General features: G+C 48.6%; 1 protein-coding gene and 1 long non-coding RNA gene across 4 annotated transcripts; one reads left to right on the top strand and one right to left on the bottom strand.

Moving 5' to 3' along the window:
- Positions 1 to 1,398: 1,398 nt before the first annotated feature.
- On the top strand, positions 1,399 to 6,548 carry IL19 (interleukin 19). Its single transcript, XM_020900918.2, has 5 exons — positions 1,399 to 1,542; positions 1,683 to 1,748; positions 4,032 to 4,184; positions 4,294 to 4,362; positions 5,995 to 6,548. Exons 1-5 carry the CDS (start codon positions 1,399 to 1,401, stop codon positions 6,103 to 6,105), a joined length of 543 nt encoding a protein of 180 aa, XP_020756577.2. The 3' UTR covers positions 6,106 to 6,548.
- On the bottom strand, positions 5,374 to 16,210 carry LOC110141884 (uncharacterized). 3 transcript variants are annotated; one of them, XR_002315165.2, is made up of 6 exons: positions 16,003 to 16,210; positions 9,157 to 9,877; positions 7,868 to 7,977; positions 7,328 to 7,450; positions 7,051 to 7,166; positions 5,374 to 5,725 (listed from the first exon to the last, which is right to left on the bottom strand). It is a non-coding gene; the product is annotated as an uncharacterized lncRNA (long non-coding RNA). The 3 variants fall into 3 exon arrangements; XR_002315167.2 differs by having other exon boundaries at positions 5,387 to 5,725; positions 9,823 to 9,877; positions 16,003 to 16,209; XR_002315163.2 differs by lacking the exon at positions 16,003 to 16,210 and having other exon boundaries at positions 5,387 to 5,725; positions 9,157 to 11,688.
- Positions 16,211 to 17,294: the final 1,084 nt, after the last annotated feature.

The raw sequence follows: 17,294 nt of genomic DNA, 5'->3' as shown, positions 1-17,294 counted from the left end.
ACTTGACTCCCCAGAAGCACCCCAGTTGTCTTTTGAGGGGAGAGAGCTCTGGGGGATTCTATTGCCTCTCCTGTCAATGGGGTCTATTTCCTTGTTTTGCTAGAAACGGGTTGCAAGAAGAGAAATCAAGCTCTTTAGCATAATGCCTGCTCTCCCTTGAGGTCCCGGCGTACACCTGTCCCTTGCTGGGAATGCTGCTGAGTTAAGGAGAGGTGAGGGAACATGGTTTTTTAAGCAGGAGTTATCACTTCTCAGCTTCTGGAGAAGAGCCTGGGACTCCAGAGGATGACCCAGGGTCGGGGAAGAGGGGGGTACGGCTCACGCTCTCCCACAGGCGTGGTTAGAAGTGGGGGCACCCACAGCCCCCAGCTGGCTTCCTATGCTCGCGGCCCCCCTCTCGTCCACTACACAGCACACACGTGGCTGGAACCGAGCACTCAGTTTGTACCCTGGACGTCGCCGGGCAGAGGCTAGTCCATGCACATGTGTTGCCCTCTGACTTCTTTTTAACGCTTGGCTCTGTTTGTGAAATGTGTGCTGGTGCTGAGAAAAGTCAGAGGAGGATAACTCAACAGGCTGTACAATCAGGCTTTGAGCACTTTTCTCAAGATATATTACATGACACCACTGAAAGTGTTTCAATGAAAGGAGACCAAAGACAGAGTCAGGCGGGGGTGTGAGAACTGGGCAGGGGGCGGGGGTGGCAAGGATCTGGGTCTGGCCCTGCCAGCGCGCCCCTGCACCTCCTGGCTCAGTGGGTGATGGAGGGGAAGCCCCACCTTGCCACCTGTGGGTCCCCCTGGATACTGCGGCTAATGGGTTATTAGATACCCCATACCTCCCTTTCCCATCTTCAGCTGGTGACATCTTCACAGTTGGCATCAAAGGAATGATTTTAAGCAGTTACAAAGTGGGGATGTAACTTAGTGGGGATATAATAAAAGATGTCTGCTATTTCGAGGGCAAACATAAAAAAGTGAAATGTGTTTTATGGTTTTTTCAGATCTGTTGCCTAATTTCTAGGGCATGTTACCAACCCTGTTTTTCCTTTTTTTTTTTTTTTTCCTTTCTATTTGTTAAAAAAAATGCTTCTCACCCCTGTTGAAAACGAGCCGTGTTGAGTCATGATTTACACACAAGTTCACTCCTTGAAAGTTGGGAGAGCGCTGCGGATCAGGCTTTCCGGGGGTGGAGTGGGCGCAGCGAGGGGCGGGAGGCAGGGAAGGGCTAACTCAACTGATTCAAAGAAACCGGAGAAGGAGACACATGCCCCGAGGTCCGCAGGCTGAGGTCCTGAGTCCTGCTTTCTGGGCTGCCTCGGGCCGGCCTCGCGAGGTCCGAAGCGGACCCAGTCGGGGTCTCCTGGGCGGAAGCTCACGTCAGCCCTCCCTGCAGGACATGAAGGCGCCGTGCGTCTCCCTCTGCCTCCTGGGTGCCGGGCTCTTCCTGTGCTCAGCGCACGCCCGAGGCCTCAGGAGATGCCTCATGTCCATGAACTTGCACCGTGTGGAGGAGAGCTTCCGAGGAATCAAAACAGCCATTGTGAGTGCGGGTTTGGGGTGAAGGCGTGGGAGCGTGCCTCACTTTCCCTTAGCGTGACAGCCAGTTCCTGCTCGTCACCTCGGTGTCTCTGGAGGATGTGAGGTCCTCACGCCTTGTGTCCATCGTGTTTCCCTCCGCAGCAGGCTAAGGACACCTTCCAAAACGTCACCATCCTGTCCCCGTCGGAGACCCTGCACGGCACTCAGGTACCGGCCTCTGCTCGCTCCTCTTCTGCGTTTTGTGGGGAGCGGCCGGGGCTGAGCGGGAATCCGCGCCCCGCGCGCCTCTTAGCTGACCTCCCCGGACTCTGAGGCTCCGCCGACCCCTCACGTGTCAGCTGATGTGCGAGGCTGTGCTGGTATCTCAGGGAACTTGAACCCCAGGGAGGGTGTCCACCCCAACAGGGATTAAGGTGTCACATGCCCGGATGGGGCAGGACTTCTGTGGCTTAGTGTGACTTTGGGAGGTTTGGTGGGGAAGCTGAGACAATGAACAGTGTCTCAAAAGCTGAAGAGGCTTGGGGTTAGTGGCTAAAAGAAAGGAAGGGTTTGGGGAGAATAGGTGTGTAAGGTCAATGGAAATACGTGCCAGGGGACAGAGAGGCGGCCGGGGTGAAGTCCCTGGTGGTCCAGTAAGCAGGACTCTGCTCTCACTGCCGAGGGCGTGGGTTTAATCCCTGGTCAGGGAACTAGGATCCCTCAAGCCAAGAGGCGCGACAGAAAAAAAAAAAAGAGGCAAACTTGAAAGTCAGGCTGAGCCTCAGCTTTATTTATTTTTGGTCGTACCGAGCGGCTTGCGGGATCTCGGTTACCCAGCTGGGGAACCTGTGTCACCAGCAGAAGCAGCGTGGAGTCCTAACCACAGGACAGCCAGAGAATTCTGAGCCGTGGCCTTATAATACAGGCCACAGGGAGCTCCTGCAGGTTTTCGAACCAGAGCCGGTGACCACAAAGTCTTTTTGAATAAAGGTGCCTGAAATCCTGAAAAAAAAAAAAAAGGCAGCCTGGTGATGTTCTTTACGATAGACAGCTTGAGGCCAGAAGGCAGGGAGGGAATGTCTAATTGCCAGACTAGAGGTGCTGAGAGTCCGTGCGTTAGAAAACAGTTGACTTATGAGGTGATGATTCACTTCACAGAAAGGGCCAATGAGAAGTACCTTTAAAAGCGAGCTCCTCCAGTCCTTGATAGCATTTAGAGAAACCCAGTTCTTTCGGTTATTTATGTGACAGAGTATAAGGCACAAGATCATTCTTCTAGGCAGCATTAGGCTCCTGATTTATTTATGGTCAACACAAGGAGCCACTTCCTAAATTCTATTCTAGTCAATGGTATAGGAGACTTACAGGATTTTATAGCTGGAAGGGACCCAAAGGCCATCTATTTTGAAACCATCATTTTCAAATGACCAAACTGGCGCCTTGGGAGAAAGAATGTCTAGTTAGTAGTGGCTGTCAGAAATAGACTCTCAAGTCTCATGCCCCTGTTTCTTTGTCCTCTCAAGTTGATGTGGCGTAAGGCAAGTGGTCGATGAGTATACAGGTCATTGTCATATTTATTATCTTCCCCTCTCCCTCTTTGATGAGACAAAGGTTACAACTTTTTACCCCTTTGGTGAAGGGAATTAGAAGGAACGGAGGAAGAGGAGAGGTTTTGTGTTGCAAGTTCAGTTTCCATACAGGAAAAGCTACCTGTCGGACCAAGGAGGCTTTGCTGCTTTAATGCTAAAGATATAGATGCACCATTGCTATAGACCCTTCTTTTCTCAGACTGACCTATAAACCTCCTACACTGGCTCTTAGGGTGGAGTGCAGACTGCAAGAAGGAAACTCTGGCTGGCCAGTTGCCCTGAGCTATGCCCAAGGAAGTCAGAAGCTTTTCTGAGGAGGACCTGCCCAGATGCATGCATTTCTGCAGCTGTCAGTTTCCATTTTTGCATATCTCCACTCCAATCAAGTGATCCCTGAAGTTTAAAAAGAACAGACTGGAGGAGAGACGAGCAGTCATCACACTGAAAAGAACATGTGTCTAGCACAAGCCTGCCATGCAGCAGTCACTGAGCAAACACCTGTTAGTGGCTAGGGGATGTTACAGAGACGCAGACTTCAGCACAATGTAAGGAAGTGCTTTTCAAGAAAGCGGCTCAGACATCGGTCCTTTCAAAAGGGAGGTGTCTGATTCCTGGAAGCAGTTAGGCAGAAGTTAGTGATATGTCAGGGATACTGCAGACAGAATTCTAGCCTAGAGCTGGGCTCCATCCCTTGTGAATATATCTCCTGGCCATGTGAAAAGAGGGTAAGAACTGCAATCTCTTCTTGGTGACTCTGTCATAAGCAGCTTTGGTGTCATAAGAGGCCACTCAGATCAATACAAATGTAAAAAAATGGCTTTTAGTTATTTCACTCCTTGTTGCCCCAACCCAAGCAGGCTGCTTTTGTCTCTAGGATAATGAGAAGAGGTCCTCCGGGGCTATCCTTAATTTGTGTCTGTAGCCCTTAGATGTATGCTGCGTGACCAAGAACCTCCTGGCATTTTATGTGGACAGAGTGTTCAAGGACCATCAGGAGCTGAGCCCCCAAATCATGAGAAAAATCAGCAGTCTTGCCAACTCTTTCCTCTACATGCAGAAGACTCTACAACAATGTGTGAGTCCCCAGCATTTGCTTGCTGTCTGCCCCATGGAGCCCAGGACACGCTGGCCCTATGTGGCCTTCTGAAATGGTTCTGATGGATGCTATCTCCATTTTATCACAGCAGAAGCTGTGTCACTGCAGGCAGGAAGCAACCAATGCAACCAGAATCATCCATGACAACTATGATCAGGTAAGGGAAGGGGAGAGGACAGGGAAGGCGGAGATTCGATGTAGCAGCCTGAATGGGCAGCCTCCTCCCTGCTCAAATTCATCCATTTACCCAACAGTATTGATGGCCGATCTGCCCAGTTCTGTGTCTGCAGAGTGTGTTGGTCTTACCTCATTTGTTAATTTCCTGGGCTCTCCTTCCCCATTATGCCTCCACCGTTTTCTTTTCACATATCAGAACTATGTTCAGATCTGAGGGAAAGCACACACCATTTAAGATGGGGCTGAGGCAGAGGGAGGCTTCCCAGGTGGCACTAGTGGTAAAGAACCTGCTCCCCAATGCAGGTTAGATGTAAGAGATGCAGGTTCGATCCCTGGGTCGGGCATGGCAACCCACTCCAGTATTCTTGCCTGGAGAATCCCAAGGACAGAGGAGCCTGGCAGGCTACAGTCCATGGGGCCACACAGAGTCGGACACGACTGACTGACTTAGCACGCGCGCACAATGCAGAGAGAGCAAAGAGCCCCAGTGAGCTGTAAGCTGTTATGCATGAAACGTGCTACCTGGTAGCGTGTTTCTGCGTCACTGTGTCTAGGAACTGTCATCAGCGTCCTGTGCGGTGATGAATAGTGCTTCTCATGTAGGTGCGGATGTTGTATGCGCACCTCATGTAGACGTAGAGTTAGCATGTCTCTTACCTGCGTCATTTAGAGATTCTGTTGAAATGCAGATTGTGGCTGGTAGATCTGGAATGAGGTCTGAAATGCTGTGGTTCTCCCACAATCCCGGACTGAGCCAACTGCTTTGAATAACAAGGAGCTGCAGGGTCTATTCAGAGCTCTTCTTCTTTGTGGAGAGGCTCCACAGAGTAATATCACGATGGCTGAAATTCATATGGTTCTTCCTGTGAACCAGGTATTAAGTGCAGTAAAGGTATTAGCAGCGCATTTATTCCTTACCACAATGCTACAAGCCATTGTCTATATTTAATAAATTAGAAAACCAAGACACAAACAGGTCACGTAATTTAACTTTATACCACAACCAACTGATGGAGGTAGGGCTTGATCCCATGCCATCTGGCTCCACAGGACATACTTTTGTGTCTTACCATCTCCTCCACTCTGCTGAGGTAGAGCTGGAATAAGTCAGGAGACTTGGCTTCCAGTCTAACTCTGCTACCAGTCGGCTGCGTGACTTTGGGCTGCGTGACTTTGACTTAGGGGCTGCAACGTCCAGCGGAGATACGCTGTTCCCTCTTCTCTCTGCTGGGCCCCTCGGGAACTGCGGCTTTCAGGGAGAGTGGCAGTAGTAGCCCGAGCTGATGCGAACAGGAAAGTGAGCAGAGCTTCCAGAAAAGCAAGTTTGTCTGTTTGTTTTTTTTCTGTGAAATATGGAAAAAGACAAACAAGAGGGCAAAGAATGAAGCACTTCTTCTTTTGTTTATAAGTTGCTGACATGATGTAACTGTGTGTTTGTAGAAAACATCTGTTAGGTCATCTGTTAGGAAAATAATTTGGGGTCTGTAGGCCCTGCAGAGATAGTGGTTGCATAAAAAGCAAACCTCATGGGGACCAGAACATGGGGCAAGTGACTGAAAACTATGGTGCAGCTCAGAAAGGCAGGGTGTGATGACGATTTGCACGGTTTCAGCTGGAGGTCCGATCGGCTGCCATTAAGGCTCTGGGAGAGCTGGACGTCTTTCTAGCCTGGATTGACAAGCATCATGGAGGAACTTCCGCTGCCTCAAGACAAGGAACCTGATCTGGGGGGATGAACAGCCCCGAGAGGCTTCTGGTGGGGGACAGCCAACTTGGAAGGGGAGCAAGATGGGCGAGGCCCTGTTTTATGCAAATGAGGGTCTTTTTGAGGAAGTCTTCCTACTTGTTTGGGATTCTCTTCTCTGGGCTGAGGTGTTGTAACGGGAAATTCTGGGTTTGAGCACACCTCACCTTGTGGCTAAAATCTCACCGGCTGGGCCCAGCTTGTCTGATCTCATCTGAAGGTATCCAAGCAGTCTGCTGTTTTTATATTTGTAACAAAATATGTCTGTTGCAGGCCCTGTGGGGCCATCCTGGAGGGAGAGGGTGGGCTTCCCTAATTTATTGTGAAGTTTCTTATCCCATGTCTGTGATGTGAGCTAAGCGATATCCTGTGGTGCATATTGTACTGACTGGTTTTTCCGAATAAATTCTGTTCTTTACCAATTAGTGGAAGTGTTTTCTGTTTTAGGAAGGCCAGTCAAGGACCATGAATGGAGACTATGAGAAATGAAAGGGGCAATTGGGGAATTCCCTGGTGGTCTAGCGGTGAGGATTCTGAATTCTCACTGCGGAGGGCCTGGGTTCAGTCCTTGGTTGGGGAACAAAATACAAGCCATGCAGTACTGCCAAAAACAAATAAATAAATTAAAAAAAAAAAGAAATGAAGTGGGCCTTGAAGAACAAAAACAGATGGGAAAACTGAGGCCTAGGAAGGGATAAAGATTTACTCAGAGTGAGTTAGTACAGAGAAGGGTTTCACACTGGACTCCACCCAGCACCTGTGCTCCACGTAAGGATCAAAAGGGTGAACACAGGGCTTCTAATCATGACTCCTTGCCGTCACTCCATCTCTGATCTCTCTTTCTCTGTGTTTCTGTCTTTTCTCTCTGTCTCTCTGTTATTGAATTGGGTCCCAATGCTCACGGCTTTCAAAATCAGTACTCACAAATGTTGATGTAAAGGAAAGTTGCCTTTTATTCAGAATGCCAGCAATCTGGGGACACGATGGGTCTCTGCCTTCCCCAAAAAACCACCTCTGAAGATTCTGCTCGGCCGTAAAAGCTTTTAAAGGGAAACAGGGAAATAACCTCAGTTAATCATCGAGATGGGCTGGTGTGGGGTGTGGGGGGTGGGGGGTGGGGGTGGGGAGGTGGGGTGGGGAAGGGGGGGGTCAGAGTCGCCACCATCCCCCACTGTATGCAGGCTTGCTGACTCTGTTTGACCTTTCTTATTTCTTTAGATGTTATCTTGTTCACACCGTTTGTTCAAAAGATCAGTGAAGGGGAAGCTGGGGAGGAGATCTGGTGATGTGTTAATTACTTATTCTTTACTTCTATTTCTTTGATCTATGGAAAGAAACAAGAAGTTAGACAAAGTACTCTGTGATCAAAAGATGTGCAAAGCGTGCCAGGGCCAGAGGTGAGCAGAGCATGAGGGCCTGGTGTAAGGTTAGTGACAAGAGCGGGTGCCTCCTACAGAGAGCTCTTTTCCTGCCCAAAGCTGTCTTGTCTCTCCGTCAATTCTTTCTTATTGCCCCCAACCTAGATGTATCTTTTCAGGCCCTAAATTCATCCCCCACGGGTTTGTATGTGGAGTTGGAGAGAAGGTATTTCTAACAAAGGGATGGTTGTCATGGTGACAAAGCTAAATGACTGCAGCCCAAGGCAAGAGGAATTCTGAGTAGAGGGGTTCTGGCCAAAATGGGCACCAACTTCTAGTGGACAGGCCTGAGATGGCTACTGACAGTAAGAGCCGATACTTACTGAGCAGCTGCCATGTGATGGATGCTGAAATCAGTGCTTTACGTGTACCATCCTGGGTCCTGTACCTATAATGTAACTGGCTGGCTGAAGCAACCTTTCTTTATTCCTACCTGGGAAAGAGAGTTCATAGAACAGGCTTTAGTGTTTGAAGTCAGCCAGTCCTGGCTCCAATCCTGTGTGACTCTGAGCAAATTACTTAGTGTCTCTAAGTCTCAGTGTCCTCGTGGGTTAAACGGAGATAATAACACCGGTCTCCAAGTGTCGCTGTGAGTTACGAGTGAGATGAGGGCCCCGCAGCCCTGCAGAGTGGGAAGCCGCTCGTGTCGTGTAAAGAGTGCAGAGTCAGGAATCACAGTCTGGCTCCAAGTCTGCCGTGAGTCGCCCAGGACAGGTCCCCACATTGCTTTGACCCTCAGTTGTCTGCAGTGGGATACTGACCCCTGTGCTATCACGTGAAAGCCAGAGCTTTATGATGGCCTAGGAAACCCTCATACCTGCACACACTGCCTCCCCAACTGTCTCCTCGTACCATGCCCCCGCTTCTTGCCCAGGCTCCGTACCCCTCGACCACGCTCGCCTGCGTCATGTTCCTAAAACACGTCAGGCTTGTCCTCACTTAGGGCCTTTGTGCTTTGCGTGCACACAAACACAAGCCGAGATAGGATCAGAAGAAACCTCCAGTGTTATGCTGGGATGGGATTAACAGGCTATTAAGAGGAAGCATTGTTTACAGAGGACTCAGCCTTCTCAAGGTGGCCATCCTGAGCTGACTGGATGATGGCAAGGCCAGCTTCATGAGAGCATGTCTCATCTTCTGTGACTGCCCCGGGTGTGTTTCCCACAGACACCTGCACGGCTTGCACCTCCCCCTTCCTCAGGCCTTTACTCAAAAGGTATTCTATTTAAGCATAAACTCCCCCATTTCCACCTTCAGCACATCTTGTACCCTTTCCTGGCTTCCCCAGCATCCTACTTTATCATATCTGTTTCTCTACTCAAATGTAAGCTCCATGAGGATAGGTTTGTTCATTGCCTGGCACTTAAGTGTTACATTCACATTTCATGAATATGTGATCTAGATGAATTAACACAAAAATAATGGAAAACACTCCTTTAGTGCTTTTGTAAGCCAAGCTGTCATCTAAGTAATATACATAATATAACATATTATGAATATATATTTCATTTTAATTTTCAAGGTAGTCCTATAGAAATGAGAGTGAAATAAAATGAAAAAGGCCCCCTCTTTGAATGTTGACCATACAGATCGTTGAACCTTGGGGAAGAACCTGGACATAGAGGTCAGGAAACACCTGGTATCATACAGATCATAAGCGGCAGAGCCAGGCTTCCAGTCCCCTCAGCCTGGTTCTAGGGTGAGCTTTACGGTCAACAACAGTGTCCAGGTGATGAGCACTTATTACGTGCTAGGTGGAAATACTTCCTTTTTCTCCTTTACATCGCATGATAATCCTCTACAGGAAAGATTATTAACAAGCCAATTACACAGATGATGAGGCCTGAAGCTTATCGAGGTTCAACAACACAAAAAGGGTCACCCAGTTAGTTATGGAACTGGGGTTTGTTAATTAAACAAGGAGACCCTTAGAGTGAGGCAGCTGTGATGCCCTTGGGTGGAGGGGGGAGGGGTCTGTAAGAGCAAACCAAAATCTAAGCCTGCAAATGCCTCAAGGTTATGAAATAAAAACTCTGAGGACCAGTCACTGAGAGCCAACCAGACGTTACACTGCAGCCGAACAGCTTCTTCCTTGGCTTCTGCACCTTCTCTGCTTAGGTCCTTCCCAGCTGGCTCCTGACCACTGAGAGCTCTTAACCACTTGCGGTTTGGCGCTGCTGATTCCAAGAGATTTTTGTTCAAATAAACTGGTAAAAACAATTTTTAATGTGCATCAGTTTATCTTTTAACAATACCCAACGCAGGTGTTCTACCCCACCTTGCACGCATGGTGGACAACGGAGGAGGAGCTTTATTGGCATAAGGAGCTGTACCTACAGGAAAGAAACATAGTTTTATCACTGGATGTAAAAGTAGAGGAGGAAGAGATGGAGTCAGAGAGGGAGAGAGAGGAAGAACTATTAAGGGAGAAGTGCCCCCCGCCCCCATATCTCCCACCTGCTTACTTCACTTTGACTCTCGCTTGCCTATCTGTCCTTGCTCTCCTTCCAGACTTGAAGAATGTGTCCTGGCTCTTGTGAAGTCCACAGGGGGCATGGCACAGAGTTGCGCTTTTGTTCCTTGGTGATATTATTTTTTGTTGGTGTTATTATTTATTAAGCACACAGCTGGGGCTTAATAAATGCCTGTTAAGGAACCAAGTATACAATTCTCTCCCAAACCACGCCCTCTGAGTCCTTGGTTAGCTCCTAGGAGGCACCCTTGAGAAATCTGGGGCTCACCTTCCACAGCTCAGGTGCAAGGGGAGGGAACCCATAGCCTGGGGCAGGACCCTGTGGTACTTTATGTATACGGCCTCACTTCCTTGTGACTCAGATGGTAAAGACTCTCCCTGCAATGTGGGATACCTGGGTTCGATCCCTGGGTGGGGAAGAGAGTCTGGAAAAGGAAATGGCAACCCACTCCAGTATTCTTGCCTGGAGAATTCCATGGAAGAGCCTGGAAGGCTACAGTCCATAGGGTCACAAAGAGTCGGACACGACTGAGCGACTAACACACTAAAGCTCAGAGGAACGGAGGAGGTCGTAGGTCTCATTCCCCTGTGACCAGCAGAGGCATCTGAGACTCATGGAGGTGGGAGGACTTGCCTGAGGTCACATGGCTGAAGGATGGCAGGTCCAGAAAGTGAACCCAGGTCTGGTCTTCCTGGATCCTTGCTGCTGGGGAAGTTCTCTTTGTTTGGACCAAGCTATCTAACCCAGAGCCCCAGTTGCTACGCTGGCTGCCAGCAACACAGATCTTTAAACCCAGCTGCATAAAAAGGGGCCTGGACTTGCCAGCAACAAGCTTGTGAAGTTACACACATGTTTATGGACCAACAGACAGGGAAGAAGCAGAGGCCAACTTCTGAAGGTGTCACACGATGTTCCCGGCACTGCTGAGTCTGGTCTCCTCCTGGAGGACACTCTAGCCTCCTTTCAACCTCCAAGGTGGATTGCTGACAGCCACACACGCTCAGGGCAGCTGTCTTTTGGAACAATGAATTTGCTAGGAAGTTCAGCTGGTAAAGAATTTGCCTGAAATGCAGGAGACCCTGGTTCCATTCCTGGGTCGGCTCTGATCCGCTGGAGAAGGGATAGGCTACCCACTCCAGTATTCTTGGGCTTCCCTGGTGGTTCAGGTGGTAAAGAATCTGCCTGCAATGCGGGAGACCTGGGTTCAATCCCAGGGTTGGGAAGATCCCCTGGAGAAGGGATGGCTACCCACTCCAGTATTCTTGTCTGGAGAATTCCATGGACCAGAGAAATCTGGAGGGCTACAGAACATGCAGTCACAAAGAGTCAGACACGACTGTATGACTTTTACAGTTTTTTGTCCAAATGGATAAGAGGACTGGCTTTCATGTGGAATCCTGGTCCTGCCACTTGTCGTGTGACCTTGAACAATTGACTTAACCTGTGCCTACCTTTCCTCATGTGTGTGGATTGTAATAAGGATTCAAGATACCATTTATAGTAGCTGTGTAGTCGGTGCTCACTAAAATGATGGTTGTTACTATTTAGGCATTTTAACTTTTTAAATCTTATTTCTCATGAAACACCATTGTCTTGGGAAATCTTTCTTCTTACATGTCTTTTTTTTTTTTTCAAACTAGCAAATATGACAAGGTAAAAGGCACTGGCCCAGGCCAGCTGTGCTGTCTTCTGTCTTTCCCAGACCCAGCTCTCAGCTGAGCCCCCATACAGGTGCTGGAAGTTTTATGTGGCCAGCCAGGCCGGTAGCCTTCCCAATTCTCCTGCTACTCAGACCACCCCCTGCAGCGTCTCCTGCCCACATCCTTTCTCTGACACAGACTCCTCCCAGTGTGAAACTCTTGCCTGACTCTCCCCAACCTTGCTCATGCCTAACACAATCCCGGGTGCATCCAACTCACCTGACGTCCTCTGCAGCTGTGCACAAATGCCCCCGCTCAGTGGCAGAAGCCAACTGATCATTCCTGGAGGTAGACTCAGGGGTCAGCATGTCATGTTTGGCCAAGGAGTTTCAGTTCAGTTCAGTTCAGTTGCTCAGTCATGTCTGACTCTTTGTGACCCCATGGACAGCACGCCAGGCCTCCCTGTCCGTCACCAGCTCCCGGAGCTTACTCAAACTTATTTCCATTGAGTCAATGATGCCATCCAACCACCTCATCCTCTGTCGTCCCCTTCTCCTCTCGCCCTCAATCTTTCCTAGCATTAGGGTCTTTCCCAAGGAGTCAGTTCTTTGCATCAGGTGACCAAAGTATTGGAGTTTCAGCTTCAGTATCAGTCCTTCCAATGAATATTCAGGACTGATTTCCTTTAGGATGGACTGGTTGGATCTCCCTACTATCTAAGGGATTCTCAAGGAGTTTGGGGGAGGATATATTCTTAAAAGGGCTTCCCAGGTACCACTGGTTATGAAGAACCTGCCTGCCAATGCAGGAGACTTAAAAGACATGGGTTCAGTCCCTGGGAAGGGAAGATCCCCCAAAGGAGGACATGGAAACCAACTCCAGTATTCTCGCCTGGAGAATACCATGGACAGAGGAGCCTGGCGGGCTATAGTCCATAGAGTTGCAATGAATCGTACACAACTGAACAGACTTAGCATGCACGCGTATTCTTAAAAAGTGGTTATGAGCTCTACAGCTAGTCTGCACACTTGCAGCTCTGTTATGGAAGCTTAGCCCAGTCTCAGGCCTCTGCCATGGAGCCACTATCAGTCAGGACTGACTATTGTGAGAGAGACATTTTCTGTGTGGCCTTCAGTCTTGGTTCAGGCCCTGGGGCCAGGAGAGGCTTCAAAATCCAGCTTTCACACCAGGAGATAAGTTTATCTCAGCACAGCTTTGGTCTGGATGTCTCCCTCTGGCCACTTTCCTAGATACTCAAAGAAGACTCTGTGCCTCAGTTTCCTTATTTGGAAAATAAAGAGAACACTCACCCCTATGCTAAGGGTTGCCTAAAGATCAACTTCTCTGATAGCTCAGTTGGTAAAGAATCCACCTACAATGCAGGAAACCCCGGTTTGATCCCTGGATTGGGAAGATCTCCTGGAGAAGGGATAGGCTACCCACTCCAGTATTCTCGGGCTTCCCTTGTGGCTCAGCTGATAAAGTATCTGCCTGCCATGTAGGAGACCTGGGTTCGATCCCTGGGTTGGAAAGGTCCCGTGTAGAAGGGAAAGGCTACCCACTCCAGTAGTCTGGCCTGGAGAATTCCATGAACTGTATAGTCCGTGAGGTCATAAAGAGTCAGACACGACTGAGTGACTTTCACTTCACTTCACTTCAAAGATCAAATAAGTTAATATTTCATGAAATGTGTAGTACCTGGCACACAGTGAGTGCCATAAACAAACAACAGAAGAGCCTGTAGGCACATCCTGTTGCTTTCCTACTCTAGCCCAGCCTAGACTTAACTTCCCGAGAACCACGGTCCCACCGCCAGGGCAGAAATAATCTTCCTCCTGCTCCTTCTTCACTCCTACCCCTCACCCCCATTTGTGTTCCTGGGACCCAGAGTGATTTTCCAGTTCTTGACATGACAAATATCTTGGCATCCATCCCTCTCTAGATTAAGTTCCTCAGGGATAGCTGTTTTGTGAATGGCTGCACTCAGTAAATATTTAGTTTTTGAATGAGTGAGTTCAAAGGCATGCAGCAAAGGCAACTCCAGATGTCTAGGCAGCTCCTTCTTGGATTCTTGGAGGAAGCCTATTGCTTTGCCATTTGGGTTTTAGAACATCTCTGGCTTTCTCTTATCTTCTAGTCAATGTCCCTGTCTCTCTCTGGTCTCCCTGGCTTGGGTTTCGATTTTGCCCAATTATTGTTTTACTGTCTTTATATCCTGAAGCCCGAAGTTCAGTGACTCCCCCTGCACTCCTAGGCCCTTTGTATATCATGCTAACCTGATCCCCAGATTTCTTGGGAGCAATGTGATCCAGTAGCCCTGTAAGGGGGGAGAAAGAACCTCCTCTTCCTCACCTCCTCACTGCCTCTAAAACACCCCACACACCTAACCCAAGAAGAACAGCTGAAGTCTTGATGAGATACCCCTGAGACCAGGTGCAGATGATGTCCGTCAGTGGTCACCCTGGAGTAGTGGGATTACATCCAGATGGCTAGAAGTGAAGTCTTTTGTGAGAGTAGTTGGCATCAGAGAGCCCAGTCTCTTTGCAGGGAAACAGTGTATGAAAAAGTGCTTTGAATTTAGTTAAGGAAAGAAATCAATAAGCAATTTTGTTGAGTTCCTGGGATGTGTGTGATGATATCTAGATCCTGAGCAGCTTACCAAAAGAAAACAGTCACTGATTCTTTAGAAATGAAAAGTCTGAATGCAACATCCTCAGAATGTTGTTCACAGTGCATTGCATTTTGACTCTTTTCAACCTTTTTCAAAACCTACCTCCTTGTACTACCCAACACCCACAGAAGCACTGTCCTCCAGGCACCAAAGTGCTCTCTGGTTTCAGGAATTTTGTTGCAGCTTTTCCTGCTGTAAGGAGCAAGGGTCCTTCTGCTTCTGCCTCTGTCTCTCCACCCTCAAAGCTCATAAAATTAGTTCTTCAAATTGTCGCTCAAATTGGACTTTCTCCAAGTAACCTTCCCTGATACACTTCTTAGCCCTTAGAAGTCATCCTGACACTCCCTTCTCCCTATGCCTGTGATGAACACAGACCTGGAATTGTTCCAAGAACGTCTTGATAACAAACATTCCCATCATCCTTATAACAGCCTCATTCTTCTCAAACTGCCTGTCACAATTGGGAAACTATGGTTACTATACCCACAGGCCTTTGCATCTGCCATTAGAACAAAGACTCTTAACCTTTCGTGTGCCATGGGCCCCTTTGGCACACCAGCAAAGCCTATGGTTTTGAATAATGTTTCTAAATGCATAAAATAAAGTATGTAAGATTGCAAAGGAAATCAATTTTATTAATATACAGCCCTATCAAAATATGGGAAATGACAACTGGTATTATATAATAAATGTGCTTCTCTATAATGCATTAACAAGATCTAGCAGTGGGCCTACAAATTATTGACATTTCTAAGTAGTGATGAGTGTTGAGATATCTAAAACCATAATGGGACACAGAATATCTGTGATTTCTATCAGCAACAAGGTTATAGGCACTGCTAATAATACCACTGTAGTATTTGTTTCCTATCCTCTGAAATTAAAAAAAAAAAAAGTTAAATTTTGACTAGAGGTTAGTGAAAAGATAAGATGTGGCTTTTTCCCATTCTCCTTCTGCCAGGTTAGGAACTCCTGTGTTAGAGCATCTCTTCCGCTCACCCTGCCCTGAGGTCCCGGGAGAGGTCCCAAGAGATTAAGCCTGTTCCTGCTGGTATTCATGGGTCATCCAGCTCGGTGTCCACACACGAATTGCAATTTGTTTTGGGAATTAAAACGAAAAGAATTGAGGACATCCTTATTCTCTTGGGTGAAAGAAAGTGAAAGTGAAGTCGCTAAGTAGTGTCCGACTCTTCTGCGACCCCATGGACTGTAGCCTACCAGGCTCCTCCATCCATGGGATTCTCCTAGGTGAGGAAGTGAAGTCTCTCAGTCGTGTCTGACTCTTTGTGACCCCATGGACTGTAGCCTACCAGATTCCTCCTATGGGACTTTCCAGGCAAGAGTATTGGAGTGGGTTGCCATTTCCTTCTCCAGAGGATCTTCCCCACCCAGGGATCGAACCTGGTCTCCCGCGTCTGAGCCACCAGGCAAGTCCACCTCCTAGGTGAGGAAACTTAATTCAAGCTCCTGTCTGGATTTTTGTTCCCAGACTAGGTGTCTAGGAGAGGGTTTTCCCAGTGGCTCCCACTTTATAGACAGGAGGGGGAGGAGTTAGCCAACTTTGGGGGACCCAGATACGTCAGAGGAAATGTCAGGAGAAAGGCTGGCAGCAAGTCGGGCTGGTTAGGCAGACACGATGGAAAAAAGCAGGAAAGGGAAATGACGTCACTCACGCTGTCTGCTTTGAGGACCGGGAACTGACAATGCAGCTTCGCAGGGAGTCCCAGCAACTCCGCCCACCCCCACCCCGCAGGGAGGCCGCCGAGGCCGCAGGGGCAGGCGGGGCGAAGCTTCTCTGCCGCAGGCCGGAGAATGGGAAAGGCGTCCACCTGCCCACCCAGGGAGCTGAGTCTTCCTCCAGCAGAACCCTGAGTGCTACGTGTTTCCCTGCAAGGTGATACATCGGGCAGGAAGCCCAGATGCCAGCAAGTGTGATGTCACCGCACACAGGGAAAACCCTAAACTGTCAACTCAGGACTTGCCATGGGAGAAAAGGAGTCGCTGGGTTTCCTTTTTTGGTTTTTTAGAAAATTGTTTCCTGCCCAAAAATGGCTTGGTTAAGAAGCCGAGTTTATTTCAAAAGAAATAATTCTTTCTCTCGTCTGTCTCTGAAACTCTGCTTCTGAAAGTTAGCTTGATGCACTCATGAAATGCACCCCCGTTTCTCCGCCAAAGTCACATCATCGCCATCCATTCCAGCTGAGCCCTGACAATGTGCTCTGCATGCCTGGGCCCTTGAAAATCTCCTGGTTAGTGCAGAGCTATGACCATGTCTCTCACTCTAAGACTCTTTATGGCGCCTTCTTGCCTCAGGGCAAAAACAAATTATAGAATCAAAAGGCCCAGCTGAAAGAGACTTAAGAAGTCATCTGCACAACTTACAGATGAGGAAACACCCTCAGAGAAGGGAAGTGATTTCCCCAAGACCACACAGTGGGATGAGGCTGAGGCTAGAGCTAGAACTTCGGTTTCTAGACTTCCAGTCCAAACTGATATCCTTGGCATGATATCTGTGCTCCTTATTGATGCAGCCATATTTCCAGTTTGACCTGCCACTGCTAGTTCATCCGCCTGTCCTCTAACACCTTGTGAGCTCTGCCGTCCCAGTCATCTCTGTGCTGGATGCCCCTTGCTGGACTCTGTTCCTCCTCCTTAAGTCTCTCCAGAGTCCTCCTCCATTTAAAGGGTCAGCTCAAACCTTCCTCTGTGTGAGCCTCTCTCCTCTGTTTTCCTCAGCTCCTACCCTCTACTTACTCAGTTCAGTTCAGTTCAGTCGCTCAGGCGTGTCTGACTCTTTGCAACCCCATGGACTGCAGAACGGCCAGGCCTCCCTGTCCATCACCAACTTCCGGAGTTTACCCAGACTCATGTCCATTGAGTCGGTGATGCCATCCAACCATCTCATTCTCTGTCATCCCCTTCTCCTCCTGCCTTGTATCCTTCCCAGCAGAAAGTGTTGATTTTT

The sequence above is a fragment of the Odocoileus virginianus genome, chromosome 11, assembly GCF_023699985.2.
Source record: "Odocoileus virginianus isolate 20LAN1187 ecotype Illinois chromosome 11, Ovbor_1.2, whole genome shotgun sequence".
Taxonomy (NCBI): Eukaryota; Metazoa; Chordata; class Mammalia; order Artiodactyla; family Cervidae; genus Odocoileus; species Odocoileus virginianus.
The sequence above is the reverse complement of the archived record's forward strand: the minus strand, read 5'-3'. Positions and strand labels throughout refer to the sequence as shown.

What these genes read in the sequence shown, in the direction of transcription:
- IL19 (XM_020900918.2), top strand. Translation starts at nt 1,399, where the DNA reads ATGAAGGCGCCGTGCGTCTCCCTCTGCCTCCTGGGTGCCGGGCTCTTC. An exon ending in AGAAGACTCTACAACAATGT is followed by an intron (nt 4,185 to 4,293) that starts GTGAGTCCCCAG and finishes ATTTTATCACAG; the next exon opens with CAGAAGCTGTGTCACTGCAG. An exon ending in TCCATGACAACTATGATCAG is followed by an intron (nt 4,363 to 5,994) that starts GTAAGGGAAGGG and finishes GCACGGTTTCAG; the next exon opens with CTGGAGGTCCGATCGGCTGC.